A 24,943-nucleotide genomic window follows, 5' to 3' on the forward strand; every position below is an offset into this window, starting at 1 on the left:
CCTGCTCCCCAGGCTAGGATCTTGTTGCCCACTGTTATAGTTCAAGGACCGAGTATGGGGTGAGAAATCTCTTGGAACATGACTGGTCAGGGCCTGTTCTGTGATCGCTATCCTGCCTTCTCCAGAGAACTCTCCCTTTTCTAGTAGCCATAGAATGGTTTCTAAATCCACCTGATACTGCATTTTCATAAATGCATGTCCTGTTCTGTGCACGAGGTTTTAAGTAAGGTTTAATATGGAGAGAACAGGCCTGACCAGGGCTTAGGAACTTCACTGCCTTTTGAGCCTGGTATCAGAGACATGGGCTTGAGTTCCAGCAAGATTTCTCTACTCTAAGAAAAGCAGCATCTGGAATAATGAATAGTTCTAGGCTCTCAGCTTGTATGCTGGCTCAGTAGGGCGTGGTAAGGACTGGGAAGGATGGAGAGCCACTCACCTCTCTATGACGGGCATACACATTTAATGCTTTAGCTAAAGCCAGATTTTTGGACGAGAGCTCTTGGTTTTTAAAACTTGGCTATAAATTCCAGGTTAGAAAGGACTAGGGGCTACTACTGTAATGAAGTTGGCTGGGGACTCCAGCAGGACTTTGTCTCTTTCAAGAGTCCCAGAGAGGGCCAGACGCGATACCTCTCCATAACCGCATCTCTCCAGCATCTCGTCGGAGGTGTATCTGGAATGAGGCTCGTAGGAAATGAGGTCGGGGCGTTGCACCTCGTAGATGGACTTAACCTTGGGGAGAGCTGCCAGGTCTTTGTAATTAAGGATCTCATTATCCACTTTAGCCTGGGGAAGAGGGAAAGGGACAGGAGAGAAGAAGAAAGATAAGAGGGAAAGAGAGAGGAAACAGAAGCAAGGGGCTCCAGGTTCTACTAAGAACAGCCATTAGGTATGAAGGGGAGAGCTGTAGATGTTAGAATAACCATACTCCCAGAGGCCATCTGTTGAACAACATTGTTGGTGAGGCCCTAGGCTTTACCAGAACGATCTCCTCCAAAGGCCACCATACCTCTCTGAAGGAAGAATTGATATCATCTTCTAGACGTGGAAACAGGGACAAACATCCCACAACTGATGTCACAGACTGCAGTCTGAACTCTATTCCTGGATGCTGACTGCTGACAACCCCACAACAGGATGGCATCCCTAGCTGCAGCCACCTTGATAATTCCCTTCTGGGGACTAGCTTGTGCTTGCCAATAACTTTCTTATTGTACGGGTCCCCAAACTAAGCCCACCAATTCCGCTATGACTGGTGCCATTCTGCAAGCCAGGGGCCTATTTTCTCTCATGTTCCGGATGGGAATTTGTAATGAGTATACAGCCTGTGATAATAGTGACTTGTCCTGTCCTGGGGATGTAGCTCAATAGCTTACTGCCACAGGCGTCTGGCACGAAGTTAATCACAACCCCATAAAAAAGAAAGAAAAAAAGTAACTTGTTTTCTGAGACAGGCACACGGCAGTATTGACCAATATTGAAGTTCCAGCAATAACTCTTATTTTCACTTGTCCAAGGGAAGAGAGGACAGGAAATAGTGCCATTGGCGGGTATTATCCAGGGTCAAAGAGGAAACTGGATGGGAGTCTGAATGATCGTGCCATGGTGCCCTCCTGCGCCTGGCAGCTTTGAGGACTACTCGTGGGGTCTTCTCCTTGCGGATGGGTTCTTTGTTGTCCAACACCCCCACATTCTTGGACTTGGCTCCTTTGCCTGTGGTCAGACAGGCTGCTTCTCTCATTGCTCCCTGGCTCTGCCGCCCTTGGCTTCCTTCTGTCATTCCATCCCTTCTGTTATCCAGTAGTTCTTCCTCTGGGATGCCCTTTCTCAGCTGGCTCTCGGTGGTCAGGCTTCTTCCTTCGCTCGCAGTATTGTAAGGGTGTGCGGTGACTTTTTCTTCTGCTACTTGTCATAGTCACAACTGATTATCCATTCTATGTCCAGCGTCAGGAGGGTACCAGATCAGTTCACCACCATCTCCCCAACACAGAACACAGTATTTATCTCAGAGCAGCAGCTCAGTATCCACTGAGTGAATGCATACATTATGTAACTGGGAACCTCTGAGGGCATCTAGCCTAACTCTCATCTCTTCTGCCCGTGTGTGACTGTCTCTGAAGTTGGGAGCCTAGACAGCTTACGGGGTCTGCTTTGTTTCTAGCCTTCTCGCATGTTTAGAAAGGTCTCCTTTAGCTTTGTAAATCCTTTTAAGTTGCATCTTCTCCTGCCTGCCTCTTTATCACATATCACTTCTTATTTACCAACATCATCCCATCTCTCCCTACCACTCTGACCCCCTCGCTGTTGTCTTGCCTGGTCTTAGATCAGACCTTGTAGCTGCTGTCTTGTCTTAGTTAAGGAATGGGAAAGGAGGAGGCTGCAATTGATTTTGGAATGCAGGAAGGTTTCTTTCATCACTACACTTTCTCATGCTCCTTGAACTCTAAACTGCCCCCGTGGCTCTTGGTTTATTAGAGAACAAGGTCCCCGGGCCCTTCTGTATCCTCAAGATCTGGTATACCACCCAGAACAGAGTGGGCCATGGCCCGAATGACCTTAAAAACATTTCAGGTGCTAGGTCAGGGGTGACCAAAGCCCCACCAGTGCTAAGAAGCAGTACATACACAGATGACTCGGTTAGGCGACCCGATGCTGGAACCAGGGGGTGAGATGGAAGTTTCAGATGTCCGCCTGTGCTGTGGGAAAGACGAAGACAGAGGGGTGAGAGGCAGAAGTTCAGGCTCAGTGGGGTCATAATGCAGTTCTGCCTCCCAAGTGCTGGGATTAAAGACGAGCGCCACCACTGCCTGGCTATCATGCAGTTCTAAAGGCACTATAGCAGTATTGTTAAAGTGTTTTGGCTACCGCTGTCCTCTCTATTCTAGGACCCGTTAGCCAATATCTCTGTGTGAATGAGGTCCAGCAGGTTCAGAACTTCAGGCCGCTGGGTAAAATATGAATTTATTTTCTAGTTATCTGTAGCCAGCATTTTTTTTATTTAAGGCATTTTTTATTAGATATTTTCATTTACATTTCAAATGCTATCCCCAAACCCCCTATACACGCCCCCCCTGCCCTGCTCCTCAATCCACCCACTCCCACTTCCTGGCCCTGGCCTTCCCCTGTACTGGGGCATATGATCTTCGAAATACCAAGGGCCTCTCCTCCCACTGATGGCCCACAAGGCCATCCTCTGTGTCGCCAGCATTTTAAATAGAAAGTTTTTCATAAAACTTCATTTTGGGTTATTTCAGCCAATAACGTATTTAGTTTAAGTGAACAAAACTGCTTAGTATTCATCTCTTGGTGGCTTAGTAAACATCCGCTCACTTACATGCACAATATGCTGATTCTTTGCAGTAGACCCTTGGCAGCCTGACATCAACTTAAGTGAAAACCTTAAATCTTCTGCCTCTGCACGTCAGCCATGATGGATTACCATCACCCCACCCCCACCCCAACAGTGTGATGCCCTCTCTGTGCATCTCAAGGTGTGGCAGCGTGTGGTGATGGAACAGCCAAGATTGGCTCAAGGACCACTAAAGAAATATGTGTGAATTTAGAGATCTCAGATTCCTGATGTGCAAAAGGGAATGGTGGTTGAGCCTCGGGGACTGCTCAGCCCTCCCACATCCATTCCCAAGCATCCTGAGTGGCACTAAAGAACGGCTTTCACCAAACCATGAATGAGAAGGAGGGGTGCATCCTGCAAAGTGAGCATCTGATGGCGCCGCGTCACCCAGTGACGAGTGGGATGCTTTATTTCAAGCCTCCTGATTAGCTGGAGAAGGACTCTTGATTCGGTGCTAACACATTCCACCAGCTGTCCCAACAACACTTAATTTCCCCCTTTGAATTAACGAGTGTGTCAGCAGCGCTAGCTAGCATTTTTTAAGATTTATTTTTAATAACGACTCCATTACCATTGGATTTATTTTGTTTTATAGCCAGCAACACTCCTTTCTACATGTGAACCTCAAGTTTTATTTTAAAATGAATTCAGTTAAATGAAAAGTAGTGGAGTTGCTTTCAAAGGGGGCGGGGGAGGAGCAGGAACTCCTATGAAGAGGTGGTACACAGATACTGTGAAAAGCATCCCTGCTTTAAAGGAGAACTCAAATTTGGGAAATTCCCCAGAGAAGAGACTGAGAAAGACAACAGTTAGGTCTTCTTGTGCTTTACAGACCTTAGAAAGAACAGGGTGGGGGATTCACACATGGGTAGAAAGAAATTACACATCAGCAGGACCAATTCTTTCACCAAATTCACACTGGAAGGATGAAATGGCAATGGAGTAGGGTTAATTAGCCAATCAGAGATTGTGCATGGGTATGTTTAGTTGAGAAGATTCTAACAAGTGACATAAGAGATCCTTAAGGGATCAAGTAGACAGCAGGGACAAGATTATAAAGGCATGATGGGGGTGGTGGTGGAGGGGGCAGGGGGTTTGTGGAGGGAAAACTGGGATGGGGGATACCATGGAAATGTCAATAAATAAAATAACCAATAAAAAAATGAAAAAAAAAGGCATGTTAGAGCTCAAGTGTTGCCCTCCACCTCCCCTAACGCACATCTCAGGAGTCTCTCTGCCCCTTCAGAGGCTGGGAAGCAACCTCTCCCTGTATAAGCCTGGGTGAGTCCACCCCCTCCCTTCAGTACCAGGGACTCAGATGCACAGGCATTCCTGGCATCTGTCAGAGCACAGCTATTCAGAGGTACCAGGGCCTCAGCTGGTCGGCAGTGTGCCTGGGGACGTCACGACACTCTGCTTCGGCCTGGCTACACTGCTGCTGTCAAATTACTCTCTTCAGATCTGATTTTCTCACAGGCAAGGTGGAGATACAATTTCTTGCCTCATCTGCCTCGGGAGGTTAAATGAAACCAGCCAGAGAGGCGCTAGGAAGACACTCTGCAAACTGTCAACTACTGAGATGATAGCACCGATACAATTATTAATAAATGACCTTAGGCTAGGGAAAAGCCACGCCACAATAGCTCAGACTGGCTGCCATCTTGTCTGGCATTGGTACAGTTATAATTTTATCTTCCCTAGACATACTTAGAAATCTCATATGCATAAAATCCTTTATTGTTTTCAAAGTTCTTTCCTATATAAGACCTTAATTCACCCCATGAACCTGCTCTTCCCATTAAGGAACCCACAGAAATGCCCACACTTGGGAGCTGATACGCTCTGTACTAAAGTACACGTTTCCCAACCCGTGGCAAACGGCAGCATGGAGGACCATGCCTCTTACCTTGAGCTTCTTCTCTGCCCTGGCTGCCTGCTTGCAGATTGGGTGCCAAACCTCAGAACCTAAGGGGCCAGGAAAATAACAAAGACTCAGACCTCTCAAAGCTACCAGTGACCGGAGTCCCCACTTTATCTGAGTTTACTCCTTTGACAGCATGTGTACCCGACACACACATCAGTCGGGAAGAGTCCATTCTGTCTCCTGGCTTTCTTAGCTCCCCATTGTTCCTGAGAGCCACTGATAAGTCGATCTGACTACACATATCCCTTTACAGGGTGTGTCTAAATCCTAACTCCTTCACAGCTCACACAGCATCCTTTTGTGAATGTTCTTACCTGTCAGCTGGAGGTGACTTTTTCCTCCTTTGGGATCCATAGTTTTCTGAAGTTTCTCCACAATACAGTCTTAAGTCATATTCGCTTGCAAATTTGCCACCCTGAGTACATTAACAGCACCTTCTAAGCAGGGACTGAGCTTCACCCATGGGTCTGTCTCCCATAGCATCTGCACAGAGTTTGCCTTTAGTGCAAGTTCATGGGTTTGCGGGGGGAATAGATGAGCAGACAGCTATCCCTGAGTGACACATAGCAGGTGGCCAATAAATATTTGTTGAATGGATGAATGGCAGTGGGGGGGGGGGTGAAAGAAAGTGACAAACCTTGGTTACCTCAGCTTTCTTTTCTCTTAAGACTTCAGATGGAATTAGGACATATTTGCATTTAGGGGGCAGAGGTGTCATGGTGTATATTCCGCTTAGGAGCACTGTCTTGACCTGATAATTCCTCAGAGACTCCAGACCCTTCAAATTTAGTACACCAGTGCTGCTAATACCCACATTTTATAATGGGTGTGTGTGTATGTGAGGGGGGTCCAGTTGGCTGGCTCCAAACCCAAGAGGCCAATTTGGAAAGGCATGAACAACAGGTGGTTGGTCACATACTGTGAAGCTTCAACTATTGCACATTCCCCAAAGAAGGGACAGGTGTCCTGGATTAGAAGAGGAAAAAATAGGAGCGAGCTATTCCTCTGGAGCCATCCCTTCGGTAACCAACCAGCCCTAAAAGGAAAGGGGCCAGCCAGCAAATGGCTCCACTCCTAAGCAGCAGATGGCATTTGCTTGTCTGACTTTGTTTCTGGGTTATATTTTCCATGATGGCTGTTGCCTGGAGCTCCTAGCACTCGAATATTGGTTAAGGCATAGGGGTTTGGTGTGAGATCAAAGACCTGAAGGAGAGGAAAGAGGATCAGCTTCAAATAGGGAGTCCAAAGCTTATTTTGTTTTCTCTACTCAGCCTCTAATTGATCCTCTATTTCTTCATCCGAGTAAATATCAGGGCAACACCTGGATAGTCTTAGGTTACCTTCACTTCCAAAATTCTCATTCTAGGACTGGCTTTGTCTTTTGTGGGATAAGAATCCCCACTTCATTGCTGGTATTCTTGGATGGTTTTTAATTATTCAAGAGGAGTTGGCTCCTGTCTAAGAGGAAAATGCAGTGGTTGTCAGAGCCCAGTAGAGGGACTCTGGGTCTAAGGCTTGAGCCAGGGATCACAGGGTGTGTCTGCTATCATGCAAGCTGTGGGTCGTGATTGTCTCTTTTGGGAGATTAAATTACATGGAGCATTTCCGGTTCCTCTCTGGGTTGCTCCTGAGTCCACCAGGAGTTGTTTACCGCTGTGGCTATGGCAGGAAACATATGTTCCAGGTTACTGTAGGAAACGCCTGAGGTGGGCATGGGGGTCTGATGACGTCATGAAATTAAGTGAAAGACGAAAAGGAAAGGCGAGACGGGCAGGAGTCCAGGCTGGGGAAGATGAGAACGGCGTGTGTGGGTTCAGAATGAACTGTCTCTCTTGCTTTGACTCCGAGACACGACATACCTGACCCGAAATAAAACCGAGCCACAAATGGCTATTAGCTTCACGCTGCATACACTCTGTGTACAAGAAAGTGTGCTTATAAAGGAACTGAGGTAGGAGAGGAAGAACCATAAGACAGGAGGAAGGTGTAATTAGAAATGAAAAAGGAGGGGTCGTTCAAGAGTTGCCAGAATATCTCATATATATATATATATATATATATATATATATATATATATATATATATATGAGAGAAAGTTAAAAAAAGATTGCTGGTAGCTAGCAATAAACTCACATAAAGGTAAAAAAAAATGTTTTTGTTTTGTTTTGTTTTCCATGAAGGCTTGTAGGAAATTATGGTCGTCTGAGCATTTATTCCCTTGGTCACCAGATCAATAGCATGGTCCCCAACAAAAACAGCTAGTGTGCTGGCTAGTTTTGTGTCAACTTGACACAGGCTGGAGTCATCTGGGAAGAGAGAATCTCACCCGAGAGAATGCTTCCCTTGGGATCAGACGGTGGGCAGGGCCTGTAGGGCATTTTCTTGATTGGTGACTGACATGGAAGGGCTCAGACCTTTGTTGGTGGTTCTATCCTTGGGTTGGTGGTCCTAGGTTTTCTAAGAAACCAGACTTAGCAACCCATGAGGAGTTAGTTAGTAAACAGCACTCCTCCATGGTCTCTGAATCAGCTCCTGGTTCCTGCCTCCAGGTTCCTGCCCTGCTTGTGTTCCTGCCCTTACTGCTTTTGATGAACTGTTATATGGAACTGTGAGTGAAATAAACCATTTCTTCTCCAAGTTGGTTTTGGTCATGGTTTTACCATAGCAATAGTAACCCTAACGTAGACACCCAGGGAGGAATATAATCATTTCGCCCCCTCACTCCCATTTAAATACCCAACACAGAGGCTGGTTGGATCCTATATTGTTTTTGTTTGTTTATTTGTCTTTTACAATTACAATGTGAAGGGTACCCAGAGGAGGATGGTAAACAGAGTAGGGAGGGTACCCAAAATTAGTCCCTAAAGATGGAATAGAAGGCTGAGACATGCTGTGCGCATTTCTGCACTCTCTGAGGGAAGGTGCTTTCGGGCAACCATTCCAGGGAGGGAAAACTGACTTTCATTAATTGAATGTTCTTGCTCATCTGATAGTGAGATTCTCTCCCTCTACAAGTTTTCAAATATACACAAGACAGGAACAAGCTCAGCCTCAGTATTGTGGAGGGGATTCATCCCATGTCAATCACTGTGATAGATTTTGGACAACCAACCCAGTCCTTGGAGATCTTGTTTCTAAATTAATAGGTCTTTCCATATATACATAATAAACATTTGACGTGCCCAGTACTTCCAATGAGAATGGGAATTCTCTGAAGAAAGAGATCCCTATCTATGTGTCTACTGGGACCAAAGAGTCTCAATAAACACTCACTGAGTGAATGAACAGAGAAAAATGGGTCGGGGGGGGGGTGATTCAACCTGTAAAGGCCACCAAGCCTGCTGACCTGAGTCTGATCCCCAGGACCTCTATGGTAGGAGAGAACCAACTCCCACAAGTTGTCCTCTGACTACAAATGCACTGTGGCAAGTCTACACACATACACAAATTAACACAACAACAGTACAAAAACTTAAAAAAAAAAGAAGCTATTTGATGTTAGGTCAGTTGGATTTTCTAAGTTGGACTTGGGGATTTGGGCAAATAGAAGAAGTTAGCCTCTCATTTGACAGCTACTATTGTAGACTGAGTGTATGTGAGAGCATTTGCTTGACCGGGGTTGGTCAAGGTGTGACCCATGTGGATCACATGTCTGATAAGCTGGGGCAGACTCCTTAGGTCCCCACGCTGAGCCTGATCCCAATTTCTTGAAGGTAGGGGTGAGAAGAAGCAGCGTATTCACTCTAATTTAATGACTCTAAAGATAAGGAACAGATGGTTAAGTACCATATAGCACTCCCAAGTAAACTCTAATGAATGCCATGGGAAAGAAAAACCAACAGCCCAAGACAGAACTCTACCATGGTGCAAGAATGAGACATGTTTTGTTTGAGCTCCTGGTTCCACAAGTCACCCTCTCTTACTCTTTGAGAGTCACCCAGGACTCCATACTCTGTGGTGGAAACCTATTGTGAAGGTTATAGGTTCCTCAGCTGACTAGAGATAGAGATCTGAATCTAGCATAGTCCTCAGGTCGGCTTTGATGCTCACCAGAACCTGCAAGACTACTTACAGTATCTGGCCTGCAGTATCTGGGGCTGACAGGACTCTAGGATCCCACCTACATCTTTGTTGGGCCTTGCCATTCAATTTGCCAGTGCCTCTTTTAAAATGTCAGAGCTGGATCTGATGGGGTTGTCTTACATAATGCCCAGGGAGGGGTTATAAATACAAAGGTGACTGGAAGTTCTGGGTCAGCACTGTGTAAACACTTTTGAGTCTGAATGTTTTTAGACACTGTGGGTTGCCACGATCCTCCCAGTAGCTAACTCACAGCCCTTCTCACTTGGTGGTGAAGGTGGTTGAGTTTCAAGTTTCCGATTCTGCCTCAACAGGTTCCTTCTTCAGATTGCTCATGACCACAAGCAGGGTGAGGTTGCTCTGCATTCTGCCTCTGTGACATTGACCCTCCAATGACCTTAGAGTTGCTCCATGAAGAACTCTATCCAGGGCCAGAGAGATGGCTCTGTGGTTAAGGGCATTTGCTGCTCTCCCAGAGGACCTGAGTTTGGTTTCTAGAACCCACACCAAGCAGCTCAGCTCATAGGTGTAACTCCAGCTTCAAAGGATCAGATGTTCTGGCCTTCTTAGACATCTACACTCAATGGGTACATACCCACATTCAGATCTTGTAGTGGTTGGGGCTGGTTTTGTGTCAACTTGACACAAGCTAGTCATCAGAGAGGGGGAACAAGTCTCAGTTGAGGAAATGCCTCTGTGTGACCCAGCTGTAAGGCATTTTTTTCAATTAGTGATCAGTCAGGGAGGGCCCAGTTCATTGTGGTTGGTTCTATTCCTGGGCTGGTGGTCCTGGGTTTTATAAGAAAGTGGGCTGAGAAAGCCATGAGGAATAAGCCAGTAAGCAGCACCTCTCCATGACCTTGGCATCAGCTCCTGCCTTACTTTGAGTTTCTGATGTGAGTTCCTGTCCTGACTTCCTTTAGTGATGAACAGCAATGTGGAAGTGTCAGCTGAATAAACCCTTTCCTTCCCAACTTGCTTTTCGGTCATGGTGTTTTGTCAACAGCAATGGAGACCCTAAGTAAGACAGACATACACTTGTAGAAAGCAAAGTCTGTAGAACCAAGGAAAACTGTGGATACCAGAAGCTTATGGCAGGAGCAGGTGAGTAGACAACTACTTAATGGGAATGAGGTTTCGTCTGGGGTGAGATAGAGCCACACATAGATGCGGCTGTACAACCCTGTCAATGGACTGACTGAAAGCTACTTGAGTATATATTTTAAATGGTTAATTTGATGTTATATGAAATTTTAATCTCAAGGCAAAAACAAAACAAAACCAAACAAAACCCCTCCTTGCCCCATAACTCCAGAGGAAGTGGACTGCTTCTGCAGACTACAGGGCATGTCACTCTCCCTCTGTCATTGACTTTGCTGTGTATAACAATATCACTACTGCCATCAACTTGGGTATCAGGGGTCTTCCCCGGGTGTCGGGCACTTGATGTATTATTTAATGCGATATCCTATGAGGCTTGAATCCTGGGCTGCTGCTTACTGCATCACTGGCTGCACTGTCCAGAGCAACTCAGTCCTGCTTGTGCCTACTCCCTTTTCCCCACTGCAGAGTGGGGATTGATATATTTGACTTGTAGATTTGTTGTAAGGATTAATGAACGAACACACACACACACACACACACACACACACACACACACACACACACACACACACACACACGGGGTGGGGCACTTGAATGAACACTGGAGTGATATCTGACTTATTCTCTCGAGACAGAGAGCAAATGCTTACCATTTTAGCTAGGTTGGCAGGGAGCTCCAGGGACCTGCCTGTCTTCACTCCCTTATACTGGGACTATAGGCACATTGTATCCATGCCTGGCTTTTAACATGGGTGCTGAGGATTCAAACTCCAGTCCTCAAGCTCAGATAGCAAGTGTGCTTATCCACTTAGCCATCTCCTTGGCTCCTTAATGTGTTCCTAATGCTGTGGTGGCAATAGTGATGCAATCTAGCATTGATGAATGTGTTGTACCCTAGGGCACAGCCACCCCTAGGTGTTTGCCATGAGCTCTGAGCTGGTGGTACTTGGCTGTGCACTAAGCCCGAATCCTGTAGTTGATCTTCAAAGCCGACCTGTGTGGGGCTGAAGAGTCCTGGGAGTTTGGCTGTCTTAGCTATTTGTTCACCTTTATCGTCCCATCTGGGCCTGGGCCTAGCATTTGCCCAAGTGAAGTCATCAGACCCTCCCTGGAACTCCTCTGCTGAGCTCAGAGGGGAACAATACCTCTCTACACAGCTGCTGACTGGGAGACGGCCATAGGCTCCTTCCCACCACGTGACTTCCGGTCCTGCGCAGGAGAGCATGAGGCCAACCCATAGAGAAGCAGAGAGAAGACCAGCCTGGGGATCCTCAGGGACCGCCCAATGAAGCTGCTTCTGGAAGCTTCTCAATCCCATCAGCCATCAGTCACTCCCCTTCTGCCCTAGTGGCTGATGTTGAGTTTCTGCCACCAGAAAAGTCCAGAGCAATAAAACCTCTCTTCAAACTCAGACCCATGTGCCTGACACATCCCTGACTTGCCCTGAAGGCAATTTTGTTTCTTAGAAAATACAGGAAGCAACCAGGAGAATTGCTGCTCTGGACCTCATTTTAACCAACATGAACAAATTGGCTGTGAAGTATACACGTGACATGTAGCCCGTGAGAAAATGGCCACATCACTTTGCGTTTGTGGTGACCTGATCAGAACAAGCTGGAAACAGATTTTAGACCTCCAACACTGTAATTCTTTCTGTGATTCAAGATGCTAGGTAACCCTTAAAATCTTGAAGGAAAAAAAAAGGCAGCTCATCAAAAGTTAAAATGTACTCTATTTAAAATGAAATGTGCTTAGCACAGGCAGACTAGAGACGGCAGTTTAGTCAAAGAATAAGATATGTTTGAAGAATCTAAAATTATATAGCAGGATTGGGGAAACAGAAGTTTTAAAGTTTTTAAGCATAACTCCTACAACCTAAACTGTCTCTGGAGAGACCCAAATGAATGTACTGAGCCTGAAGTACGGAATGACGGCAACGTGTTTGGCAATGGTGCCTCAGCAAGTATGGTTGGAGGAGATTTGAAGATCAAGAGTGTGGGTTGGTATGCCATAGCCTGAGACAACTGCGTGACTTCAGTGGGGCCCCCACTGGCCAGATGCACCTGTCGGAGCGACCTGCTAGGAAAAGGAGGTCTTTGCTAAATGTCAGTTGCACCTCCAGCTGTGCCAGGGCATGCCTCCCACTACCAGGTCCTTGTATCATGTGAACTGAAAAGCATGTGGTCAGAAATAGCCTCAGCTCTACAGAGAAGGCTTGGCACAGCTCTCAAAGGCAGCCCCAGGATCGGTGGGGTGTGCATTAATGCAGAACGGAGGCTCCTCATTTTATTTTTGGGTCACGCACACTGCTCACAATCAGATGAAAGCCACGGACCTTCTCTCTAGAGAAACATCTATATGTGGAATGTGGCAAGCAGTTTCGGGAGATTCACACTCTTCAGAAGGCCAGTTATAAACCTCCGATTAAGTTTGGTAACAGAGGGTCTGGAGAGACGGCTCAGTTGGTAATGAATGTGCAAACATGAAGGCCTGAGTTTGATCCCATGAACCTGTGTGAAAGAGCCAGACATGGTGCTTTATGCTCGTAATTCCGGTGCTGGAGAGTGAGTAAAGGGCAGATCTCTGGAGCTTGATGGCCTATCACCTTCCCTTATTTGGCCAGTCCTAGACTTGTGAGAGACCCTGACTCAAAAATCAACGAGATGGCTTAGCAGATAAGAGTGTTCGAAAACTCAACAGCCTGATTTCTTTACATGGAATCCACATTAAAAAAAAAAAAAGTCAAATGCACTCAGTAGACCTGCAATCCCATTCCTCCTAAGGTAAAACTAGAGACAGGAGAATCAACTAGAAGTCTATAGGGCGGAGCACTGAAGACTTGGTACCACCCTTAAGAGCAGTAGATGCTGGAGCAACGAGCAGACTCAGCATGATCTCTATGTTTCTCAGATTTAACGCTGGCTGGACTCACACTTTGTTACAGTACCTCCATTAGCAGGGTAGGGTCTGTCCCTGGATTTCAAAATGAATTCATTGAGTATGCAAACGCTAAGAGCTGACCTCATGCATTCCAGGGCTAACTGTCTCAGATCCTTGCAATGGGGAGGGGCGGGGCACATGGTACAGCTAGAAGATGAACATTGCACCCCCTCCTTCTCTGATGGAGGCATGTTTAGGAGAACATACACACACATACACCACGTTTAGAACCCAGCACATTGCCCACTTCTGCAGTGACTATGGCCTCATGGTTTCAGTGTAAATTCTGCCCTGAACCTGAGGTATTTCAGCTTCATTCTGCCGTACTAAAACCGGTGACCTAATTTCCTGGGGAAACCCAAATGAGGGGGTTTGGATAACAAGCAGATTAGAAGTCTGGCCTCTTTACAGAAGCACTTGAAAGACAGGATGCGCAATGGAACTTAAAGCAAAGGAAACTTGCTGTAGTCTCCGGGGGCCCCAGACGTCCCCCAGACAGACGTCAGACATCTCCCAAGTGGGGTCCGTCAGAATACCATCACACAGCAATTAAAAGACAAACAAATGAACCAAAGATTCTCTGGGGATAAGCTGCCAGGCCAGCCTGTCCTACTACAGACCTCTCCTCCCCCAGACTTGGTCTATAAGCTCTGTGTGTGTGTGTGTGTGTGTGTGTGTGTGTGTGTGTGGCTGACATTGTTTCTGGTCTGCCCATCTACAAGAACTGCCCAAAGGCTCTCAGCACTTTCATGTTCACTCCGTTCTCCCGGGTTTCTGAGGTGTGTGTCTGCTCTTTTTTTGCACCACGTGTATGGATTGGCTTGGTGTCCCCACCATGCGGTGCTTCCATCCGGCTGAGGACTTTGCACCTGCTATCCTCCTGCCTCCACAACTTTCCTTTTCTCCTCTCCTCATTGCCTCTGTCCCCCACTACCATGCTCAGGGTCCTAGCTCCAAGTATCCCTTCTTCAGAGGAGCCTCTCCTGGCCTCTTGGGCTTCTGACACATCCCCATTGTCCCCAGAGGACTTTCCTCACTCTGTTGTTGATATTGTTGCCTCTCTTTGATTAATGCCAGCCTGTTCTTTCTGACAATAAATTCCACCAGGGCAAACTACCATGCCCACTTTGCTCACCTCCAAGTAGAGTACTTAGCATGCAATAGAGAGCCCGGGGCAGTGTGGCTGTCACAGGAGTGGCCGATGAGAGATTGATTCCAGCCTCACTTGACAAGGGAAGGAAGAGACCCAGAGGAGAAAGTCACTCCTCAAGATGTCAGCCCATTAGTGGGAGTGCTGACCCTTGAACTCAGAACGCGTAGCTCTCAGCTGGCTCATTTTACTTCTGAACTGCCATTTCTTGAATCCCGGTGCTGTTACTCTTTGAGGGTATTCTAGGTTCAGCTCCCAGTGTAACTGAAACTCCTGGTGGCTGCCACCCACACATGACACCCATAACGAGAATCATTATGACTCTAGCACCCAGGGTCCAAGCCCCCTCATTCCAGATCACTCAGCACCTCCTGAGGCAGGTCCTCTCATACTCTACAATTACTCCCACTCTCCCAGGAGCCAGAAGGATAGGGATGGGGATAATTAATGAGAGGGTGACAGCTCTTCTTCACTACAAGAATATCTCCCACCTCCTGGAGGCATTTCTGCCTTAAGTTCTACGGTGCAGTCTGTCTCACAGTCACAGAGCTGTTGGCTCAACTCCATCGCTTAACTCCTTCAGCATCTGTGTGAGATTGGGTGAGCAGAGTAACTAACTCATAGCTGTGAACTCCCTGAGGGCAGGAGCTTTGCCTCTGCTGCTCCCGTCTGCCTCTCCAGCTGTTAGAAGACAACTGGATACATGGTAGATCTCAGTAGATGATAGATGAACAAAGAGAGCTTTCCTCGTGTTAGGAATTTACTATGCTTGTGTCTCACAGGGGCTGCTCGAAGTCTATCATTCAGGTTAGATAATCTAGGTCCAGAAAGTTAAGAGGCTTGTCTAAAGTTAAGTGGTGGTGCACGCCTTTAATCCCAGCACTTGGGAGGCAGAGGCAGGCAGATTTCTGAGTTCGAGGCCAGCCTGGTCTACAAAGTGAGTTCCAGGACAGCCAGAGCTACACAGAGAAACCCTGTCTCAAAAAAACCAAAGGGGAAGGGGGAGAAACACACACACACACACACACACACACACACACACACACACACACACACACACAAAACCTTAGTAAGTAATAGTGCCAGGACTCGAACTGAAGCAGTCTAGGCCAAACTACCACAGGAGAATGGAGATTTGGAGGTTAAGCAGGAAGGTAAAGATAATGATTGCTCAGTGGCACACGAGTGGGAATGTGCCCACACAACTGGGCAGGCTCAACACCAGGAGGCTGAGAAGGTGAACACTGCACAGCAGATTTTCTACCTAAGTGCCAACTTCACACCCTAGTGGTGGTTGCTTTGCTGAGACTTGTATCACAGGGTCCTGAAGCAGGGACAACTCAGGAACAGGCATTGGCGTCCCTGGGGAGCAGAGTCTGAGTCCCATGGGAGAAGGTGGAGAAAGCCTGGAGAGAACCCCTGTCCATGTTCTTCTCTGCCCTACACACTTCTGTTCACACAGCATTTCTCTACGAGTATCCCCTGCCTCACCTATGCAATGAGGGCTATGGCTTTACATACACTCTTCCCCCTTCAATATGGCTTTACATACACTCTTCCCCCTTCAACATCTGAATGATAACTATATTTAAGGAATCATTTTCAGAGTCTCAGAATCTTTGGAAGGGTTTCTTCATTTAGTTCCACCCAGGAACCCATGCCCGGCACCCCCTGTGAATGGTATGGGCCTCTGTTGAATAGCTCTGGGCAACAGGTTTCAGCTGAGGATGATGACGTTGTCCTGTTTCCTGTATGCTAGGATATTAGGCAATAGCTGAGACAGTTTTGGAAAGGGTATATTACTGGCACCTTGTGGGTATAGACCAGGAATGTTACTAAAGACAGCATACAAGACAATCCTTAACCAAAGAACTGTCTAGCCCCAGATATCAACAGTGTTGAGGTTCAGAAACAGGCACAGAAGGCAGAGTACAGCCTGAGTGACTTTGTGGCTGTAGGAATCTGGGATGAGGACAATATTTCTAAGAAGACACACCCTATAACCGGCCCATGTACTCAGGGCTACCTTCTGGGGAAACCTTGAAGAACTCTTACTCCTGTCTAAGAGGCTACTAGAACATTCTTAGCAAGGCTAATCATAGTGACTCAGCCCAACACCCTTATGTTCTCAATACCAGTCATAACTTAACTTCCTTCTCTCTGAGTCCCCACAGTCTCTTGTACTCTGCTTGCACTTGGTTCCTTCTGGTTTGTCTATGAGTTGTTGGGCTTCTCTCTGTCTCTTAGCCCTAACGTTGGCCCCACTATACTCCTTCCAGGTAACAATATTAGGAGGCAGGTCTTTGGAGAAGTGATTGGGCCATGAAAGCAGAATTTCCAAGATTGAGATCAACACCCTTATGAAATAGGCCTCGGGGGACCACCTTGCCTTTTCCACTGTGTCAGGATATAGCAAGAGGGTGGCACCTTGACCCTTCCACCGAGTCAGGATACAGCAAGAAGGTGGCACCAGTGTGAAAGTGGGCCATCACCAGACACTAAATCTGCAGCCACCTTGATCTTGGACCTGCCAGTCTCCAGAGTTATGAGCAATACATTGCTATCCGTTATGAGCTACCAGTCTATCTTGGTTTCTTTGCAGCCTGAACAGACAGAGCCACCAGTTGTTAGGTTTTGATTCTCGGATGTCCATCATCGGCTCATCCTGGGAATGCCTGACTGTTTCTCAGCTGGCTGCTGTGGGGAGGCTATGACACCTTTAGGAAGTGGGGCTTGGATGGCAGAAGAGGGTCCTACAAGTGGGCCTTTTCAAAAGTTATAGCCTGACCCCTTCTTTCTTGTCTGCCCATGGTAAAAAATAGCCTACATCACAAGGTCCACTGCTACACAAACCCTGCTTTACCGTGATGGACTGGACTGTGCAAAAAGGAATCTCTTTTCTCCTTAAGCCGTTCTTATCGGGTACTTTGGTGACAGTGTTATAAAGAGAACACACCAGTTATCAGCCATTCACCAGGAGCTCTGCTTTTGGTCCTTCTGTAAGGTACCTTCCTTGGCACACCTCCCATTGGGCCCTTCCCTTGACATCACTTGGCATGGCTGACAGCCATTCATGTGATTATTGAGGAAAACCTAGTTCCTGCCTTGGGCTGTGGGTTGTAGTGAGACAGACCTTTCACATGTGAGAGACCCCCAGAAGTAATTGCTAAAGTCAAGTTGGTTTGGTAGCTTAGGTGGTGAGTTTGTTCAAGTCCAGAAACAAGGTTTGATGCCTTGGTGAGGAGGCCTCAGACGAGAAGCTGAAGTGATCAGAGAAGCTCCCACCCATGGAGTGGGAGGGGCCTGGAAGAGCAAAGCCTAGAGCGCTGTGGCATACTGGGACTGAGGGGGCTGGACAAAGGACAGAGGGATGAGAGGAAGCTAGAGATCACCAGAGTGACTGAGGCACAGGAATCCCAGGACAGGAGGGCTAGGGTGGAGGTGGGGGAGCCATTGTGTCTTTCACCCTGGGGATCCCCAAGCAACAGCCTGTTGTGATGCCCTGGGTGTGGAGTTGCAATGGATGGAGTGAGGCAGGTTAGATGCTATGTAGAGTCAGAACCCCGGGCATTCCCTGGAGGTTCTCTTAACTCCTTGGCCTCATTTACCTCAACCTCTCACCCCCAGGTGGAGCCAGAGCAATTTACTCCTGGCATTGCCAGGGAAGCAGGCCAGGGGAGCAGCCGGCGGAGGCACACAGGGATGGAAGGCAGATTACATGTCACTTCATATTAGCCACGCCGGCAACTTTCCTCATCCACCCAGAGAGGAGAGAATTAATTGCAACCTTGAGGAAAAGCCAACAGCAAAGATATCACAGAAATGGAAGGAGGTCGGATCTCATTCCCAGCCGGGCGCCTACCAGAATGCCTTAGAGAGAGAGTCAGATTTGCTTACCTGTGAGATACATCTCCTCCCCCTCAGTGAACATCTGGTGGCAGCGTACACATCTGGCACAGGTAGGGTGGTAGTGTTTCCCTCCTGCCTGTGGAAACCAGGACATGAAGTAGAAGCATCAAGATTGGGTTTATTGTAGAGTACGGCTGGTGGGTGAACCCGTCCTGGGTATATTGGTGGTGTTGGTGTCTCTTTCCATTGCCCTGTGGTTGGTTGGGAGGCTGCCCAGGGGCATCCACAACCATATGAGAGTTTACCCAACGATCTTGGTTATTCCTTCATGGGTCCTGATGCAAACTCATGGGATTTCCTTGGACACACGCAGGGGATTCAGAGGTTTCTCTTCCCACACCCTCATTGCCCACAAGGAAAGGTCATTTTGAGGACTGCCAGCATGTCCCCAAGTCTTCCTGAGGGGCCCTTAATACTAGTGATAACAAAGATGACTGTAAGTACTATGATAAAGAGAGAGTCAGAGATAATGATCGATCGATAGATAGATGGTTAATAGATGTTAGATAAGGAAATCCTTTTAACCCTGTTTGAATTCTGATTTCACCAAGGGGAATGTACCGGTTTAGAGTCCATGAATCTTTAGCATTATCTAAAGCACACTGATCTATTTTTCTAAGAATGAGAACAAGTACGAGGCTTGAAGTCTTCACAAACAAGAAAACTTGGCCAGAACTATATTCATTTTGGGTTGTCTTCAATTTGGCAAATGACTTGGTTTTTCCTGTTATGTTTTACCAGTTGTCTGTTAAGTGAGTCAACTTAGAGACAGATTAAAGTGTTAGGTAAGGCTAAGTGTGTGAAGTTTACAAACATGCCAGAAAATACGAGAAAAGCCTATGAAGGGCTGATTTTTTTTGAAATGTGCTCAGTGTGTAAGTTACATTATGTGAGAAGCAGGACCCCAGAGCTCCTAGACTCTTCCATCTGGATCTCTCAGACTGGCCTATTCTAACCTGGTTCTGGCAAATGAGTGAAGTTGCCAAATCTCTTTGGGGGTTGGAGAGGGGTTGGCTTTTGAGAAGGTTGTGTTTGAAGGTCTTCTTGGAAACCAGTAGCAGTGTCAGGCCCTGTCTTACTTCTGCATCAGATGCTGGGACTGTATCCCATAAGACCTGATGTGCAAGGGACCTTTGGTGACAGATCTCGGGTTCCCATATGGGAGGAGCAGCTCAGAGCCTGGGATGGGAGGTGCAGCCTGTTTTGATGGATATTTTTTCATATCGGGATAGGTATTTTGGGGGAGGGATGAAGTAAATGAATTACTATTGGGTGTTGTGAAATCCTCTTTTAGGTCATTAGTTGGTCTGATGTCAGTTCCAAAATTACAGTCGTATAAAGAAGCCATGCTTCCAAACAGTCTTAGGGGCGGGGTTCTTGGGATCAGCTTGTCTGTTTTTGGAGAAACTCTTATCGAGAATGTGAAAAGGGCAGATTCTTACAGAAGAAGAATAATCTTCAGTGTCTCCTTTCTCCATTCTTGGTTGTTTATTTGGCTCCCACCAATGAAAAAAAAAGTCCTTGTCTTCAACCAAGCGAGCTGTATTCAAACTTTAGAAGGAGCCTGCTATTTTCCCGAGTAAGGAAGTCGTGGGACTGATTCTGTGGGACCATGACAAGGATAATCAGCTTAATTAGTAGCCTCTTCCTACCGTGTCTCCTTATCCTTTCAATTACAGGCCTTTTTTGGCCCTGATTTTCCCCCTTCGTGGCAACAGTGCCCCAGCAACACTGAAGCACACATCTTCTTAAATGTCACACTCTACCACCCTGCCCCAGATGAAAGAGACTTCATGCTACTCTCAGCCACCTTGGTCCTGGAAGGGCTTAGACAACAATGGGAGAGAATCGAGGCTACCAGGGCAGCCTTTCACCCACTAACAACCCGAGGTCAGGAAAGCAGGGAAGAAAAATAGCGGAGAGCTGGTATCACCGCCAAACGAGGCCATATTAGAAAGTACTGAGAATGGCAGCCAAGGTTTGAAATGGAGCAAAAGCAGGCTGTGGCTCCTTTTGCTGAGGACACAGGAAGGAAGGGTGTGTCTGATACTCAGCATACTGAAGTCTGTCTGTCCCCAGAGGAGGAGTCATAAGATGGCCTCAGAAGGGAACGGGAAGGTTGGGATGAGAAGAAGAGAAAGAATTTTAAGTGCCAGCAGTATACTGGAAATATGCTGGCCCAGTACTGGGCAACTGCCTAGCCAGCATCCTTTCCCATCTTCCAGAAATAGCACCAAGCCTTGCTCAGTTGGACCTCCTGCCATCAGGCCATATGGTTATATTGTGTTAAACCCACCAATACGCTGATTCTAACTCTACAGGCACAGCGGGTTCAGAGATGGGCCTGAAGTTATCCAGAGAGTCCCCAGCTGTTTGCTGAACTATTAGCAAAGAACAGTTTGCTATCCACTGTGGATGTGGCTGGTAGGATTTGAGCTTGAGCAACTGGTGTCCAATACCCCAACCTCGAAACAGGGCCCTTTTCAGAATAAAGGCAATGCAGAAGACCATGGAGCCAAGATGGTCAAAGATTCAAGTGATTTTGATCAGCCACATTCTCCAGCAGTGCCTGGAGCCAGAATGATGACTACACTCTTATTATGAGAATGGATACATTTCCTTTTGAGCCCCTATGATTTGAGGGTAGCTTCTGCCTTCCGACTAAATAAAGCCCTGTTTAACATATCCATTAAGATGAAGTGGCAGTCTTCACTATTGACAAAGGCTGACTCAACTGTCTTCAACTGTCTTGGCTAGACATAGCAAAATTAGAATTCAAATCCATGATATTTTTTTTTCCTAGTCTCTGAGTGGCTGAGAGCTTTAGGCACCAGTGTAGGATCCAGAAGGGTGGAGTCCCACACTTCATCTCTGTCTCTGACCTTGCAAAGGTACCACTTGTCTTGGGTGTTTCCTTTCTTCATTGATAAAACAAGGATGGGATACCTGATTGCGAAATGTCTTTCCCAACTCCAAGAAAAAAAAAAAAGAAGTCAGTAAGTCCAACAGGCTGAAGGACAGGGTCGACTGGCTTCCAGTGACAGCTGCCACTGGAGGGAGAGACTACCGAAGTAACTATTAGAAAACGGTTCTAGCTACAGTGTGTGTCAAGATTTTTCTCTTGAAAGAAAATCCAGCTCCGTGGCCTCCATTCCACTGGCTCTGCAATTTTCTGAATGCTTCTTCCTCACGGTCATGCAGAAGTAGCCAACAATTCCCATTTAAGGCAAGCTTCCACCGCCTGCACCAGCCTTTGACCAACACTCCAAGTGAGCTGCTAGGTTTCTTGAAACTCCATCCTCTTACAGTGTTATCAATTTCCCTCCCATATCTTGTGTGCACATGCACCTATAGGTCCACATGGGTGTGCAAGCTCATATGTGTGCACCTGCTTGTGAAGGCCAGAGTTCCTCAGTGTTCACTTTTAAAACGACTTGTATTTTATGATGTGATTGCTTTGTCATGATGTCTGTCTGTGCATCCTTTTTATGCCTGGTGCCCACAGAGGCCAGAAGAAGACATGAGATCCCCTAGAACTGGAGTTTCCCACGGTTGTGAGCTGCCATATGGGTGCTGGGAATCGAACCTGGGTCCTCTGGAAGAGCAGTCAGTGCTCTTAACTTGAGCCATCTCTCCATTCCCTTCACCTTGTCTTTGGAGATAGGGTCTCTCACTGCTTGAACACTCACCAGGTAGGCTTGGCTGGTGCTTGGCTGGCTGACCCATGAACCCCTGGGCTCTGCCTGTCCTTGCTTCTCCAGCCCTGGAGCAGCACATAAGCACCATTGTACCTGGCTTCTTAACACATGTTCTGGGGAAATCGAACTCAGGTCCTTGTGCTTCCAAAGCCAACCCTTTACCAATTGAGCCATCTCTACAACCTTCCACCTATAGCCTTAATTATCTCTATAGCAGCTCCTGATCTCTGTGTCACCTGTAGGCAACCATTTTACAAGGCCGTTGCTAGTGCTTTTTCCAGTCTGTCAGTATCTCTCCTCCGCCTTGGAAATCTTGACTACCTCCTCTACTCTCACTCACTTCTGAGTGCTTTGGTGTCCGTCTCTCTGGGTCTAGGCTTTGTTTCTGGGCTTTGATCTATGCTCTTGTCTATCTCCTTGCAACCTTCCTGGGATTTCAGTCATAGCCCATCTCAAATGTTCTCTAAGATTCTGCCGGGATCATATGGTTTCTCATCTGTTTCTGGTGCTTCAGATGCCAATTTAAGCTTCTTTTTTGCTTTTTTTTTTTTTTTTTTTTTTTTTTTTTTTTTTTTTTTTTTTGGTTTTTTTGGTTTTTGAGAGAGGGTTTCTCTGTGTAGCCCTGGCTGTCCTGGAACTCACTCTGTAGACCAGATTGGCCTCGAACTCAGAAATCTGCCTGCCTCTGCCTCCCGAGTACTGGGACTAAAGGCGTGCGCCACCACACCCAGCCTCCCTAATCTAAGCTTCTTGTCACCCAGACTCAACACTTTGCCCCTACTTTGGTTTCTTCTTCCTCAGTCCCCAAATTCTCAAGTTGTCCCACATTGGCTGAACACATTGAATTTCTACTTCCACGAAGCTGGAGACAAAGGTATGCTGTGGCTCCTGGTGGCCTCCTTCTAGCTTCCTCCAGTGGACAGGTTGTTCCCATTCTGTCTCTCCCAACTCCCCAGTGTCCAGTGAATCATACATCGACTCCATCTTGAACCCACAGCCTTGGAAAGCTGGGCCCAGCAACCTTTCCTGCGCTCATTCCTTTTGCTCTGTTTGGCACTCTTGGCTGGTCCTTAGAGATGCTTCATCATTTAGGAACTCACTGCATTTGATTATCTGATTTTCTCCGACTCCCTACAGTGAGTTTTCCATATCTCATCAAGTGCAATTCTTAAAACATGCAATTTTATCATGCTGCTCTGTTCTAAAGTTCTCCAAAGGTTTTCCCCTATACTTAGTATATAAAACCCAAGCTCTTGAACATGGTGTATAAAGTCTCACCTTCAAAAATTTTTGTTTTGTTTTGTTTCTTGGTTTTGGAAACAGGGTTTCTTCAGGTGGCCCTGGCTGTCGTAGAACTTGCTCTATAGACTAAGCTAGCCTTAAACTCAGAAATCCACCTGTCTCTGCCTCTGGAATGCAGGGATTAAAGGCCTGGGCCACCACTGTCCAGCTTCCCTAACTTTTCATACAGTGACCTCATCATCTTGAAGGCTCTGCTTCCACGCACTTTCTCACACAGACCTTTCCTGATTGCTTTGCTCTTCTGCTGAGCCATATGTGGCTATAGACTCCTTCTCAATTTAGTCCTCAAGAAAACCACAAGCAAATGACCACGCTAATAATTATGCCTACAGTAGCTGAACCAGCCTATGGTTCCATAGCCACTATCAGATGCAAAACTGAGGCCTATAGATAACAAAGATGCTCACCTCAAAGACGGGTGTGAGCTAGCAGTAGAGACAAGCCACACCTCAATTGTCCCTGCCCTTGGGCTATTATTTTTTCTCTGCGCTGAGCTCTTCAAGGTAGGTGACCCCAAAGTATGGGAAGGCAGCATCTAGCTCCAAAAGGGTAGAAGGAAAGGCTGGGAAGGCCAAAGCCTCAGCAAAAGGGCTGTAGGTGGTCTGTCACTGGCAGAGAAGGCTGTTGCATCAGAGGCTTGGGAGAGCGGTTGCCATGGCAACAGGCCAGCCAAAGAAGGGTTTGGAGAGCAAGCTGCTAGACAAGCTGCTTCTTAAATCAGCACATTACCAAACAGTTAAAACATAAAAAGGGCTTCCATCCCGAGGCAGAGCCTGGAGGAAAATCCTAATTGTTACTCCTTAGAAATCTGTCTTGAGTCTGAATCCAAAGGAGCAACCGATTTTTCCAGCGCAGCGGTTTTTGAACCAAGAATTATTTTGTCCACATTTCTATTTTGGGGGTGCTCAAGCTCTTGGCAAGGTTATCTGGTCAGGGCCACGCAGTAAGCAGATGCTGGGAAGCTGAAGCAATGGAAAAGGGGACACGGGGAGGGGGGACTTTCTCCTCTTAGGTGATGACTTTTTGGAGTCCCAGGCCACCCTGCTCACACATTTCCATGGTCCCTCTGGTCACTCTGTCTCACTTACCTCCAAGACCCTGCCACTGATGTACCGGTCACAAGTCTCACATTTGATGCCAAACTGGGAGTGGTAGTCAGACTCGCAGTATGGAACACCGTCTCTGCAAGGGAAGTTCACATAGGAGGGGGAGTTAGTAGAGTGGGGAGGGTGTCCTTATCTAGAACCTCGTCTGTCCAGGTCTTGTTCGGAACTGGACAAGACTGGGAGGTTGAGAATGCTTTTCAAACTCAAACTGCCCCTCAGATATATAGCTAAAGAAAATCCATGGGAACCTGCATTTGGTCAGGTCCCTAAGCCCCGATGGGAACACTACTCTGAGCTGCCATTTTTGGTGTCTCTGCTTTTTTCCTCTCCCCCATCCCCATAAGTTATCCAGACCCATCTGCCTCTCTCGGTCCCAAA

The 24,943-nt window shown here is 47.0% G+C and overlaps 1 protein-coding gene across 13 annotated transcripts in view; it reads right to left on the minus strand.

The window, feature by feature from the left end:
* The window catches only part of Ablim3 (actin binding LIM protein family, member 3), a 112,494-nt gene that overhangs the window by 21,851 nt on the left and 65,700 nt on the right, over window positions 1–24,943 (minus strand). For 9 of the 13 annotated variants that reach the window (XM_030250506.1, XM_006526008.4, XM_006526007.4 and 6 more), the window contains 5 exons: window positions 24,548–24,641; window positions 18,448–18,535; window positions 5,259–5,317; window positions 2,625–2,696; window positions 631–786 (listed from right to left, as the gene is read on the minus strand). In XM_030250506.1, the coding sequence (XP_030106366.1) occupies window positions 631–786; window positions 2,625–2,696; window positions 5,259–5,317; window positions 18,448–18,535; window positions 24,548–24,641 (469 nt within the window). Of the gene's footprint in view, window positions 1–630; window positions 787–2,624; window positions 2,697–5,258; window positions 5,318–5,590; window positions 5,808–18,447; window positions 18,536–24,547; window positions 24,642–24,943 lie in introns of those variants that run through there. The other 4 variants (XM_006526010.4, XM_006526009.4, XM_030250507.1 and 1 more) reach the window with 2 other exon arrangements.

The sequence above is a fragment of the Mus musculus genome, chromosome 18, assembly GCF_000001635.26.
Source record: "Mus musculus strain C57BL/6J chromosome 18, GRCm38.p6 C57BL/6J".
Taxonomy (NCBI): Eukaryota; Metazoa; Chordata; class Mammalia; order Rodentia; family Muridae; genus Mus; species Mus musculus.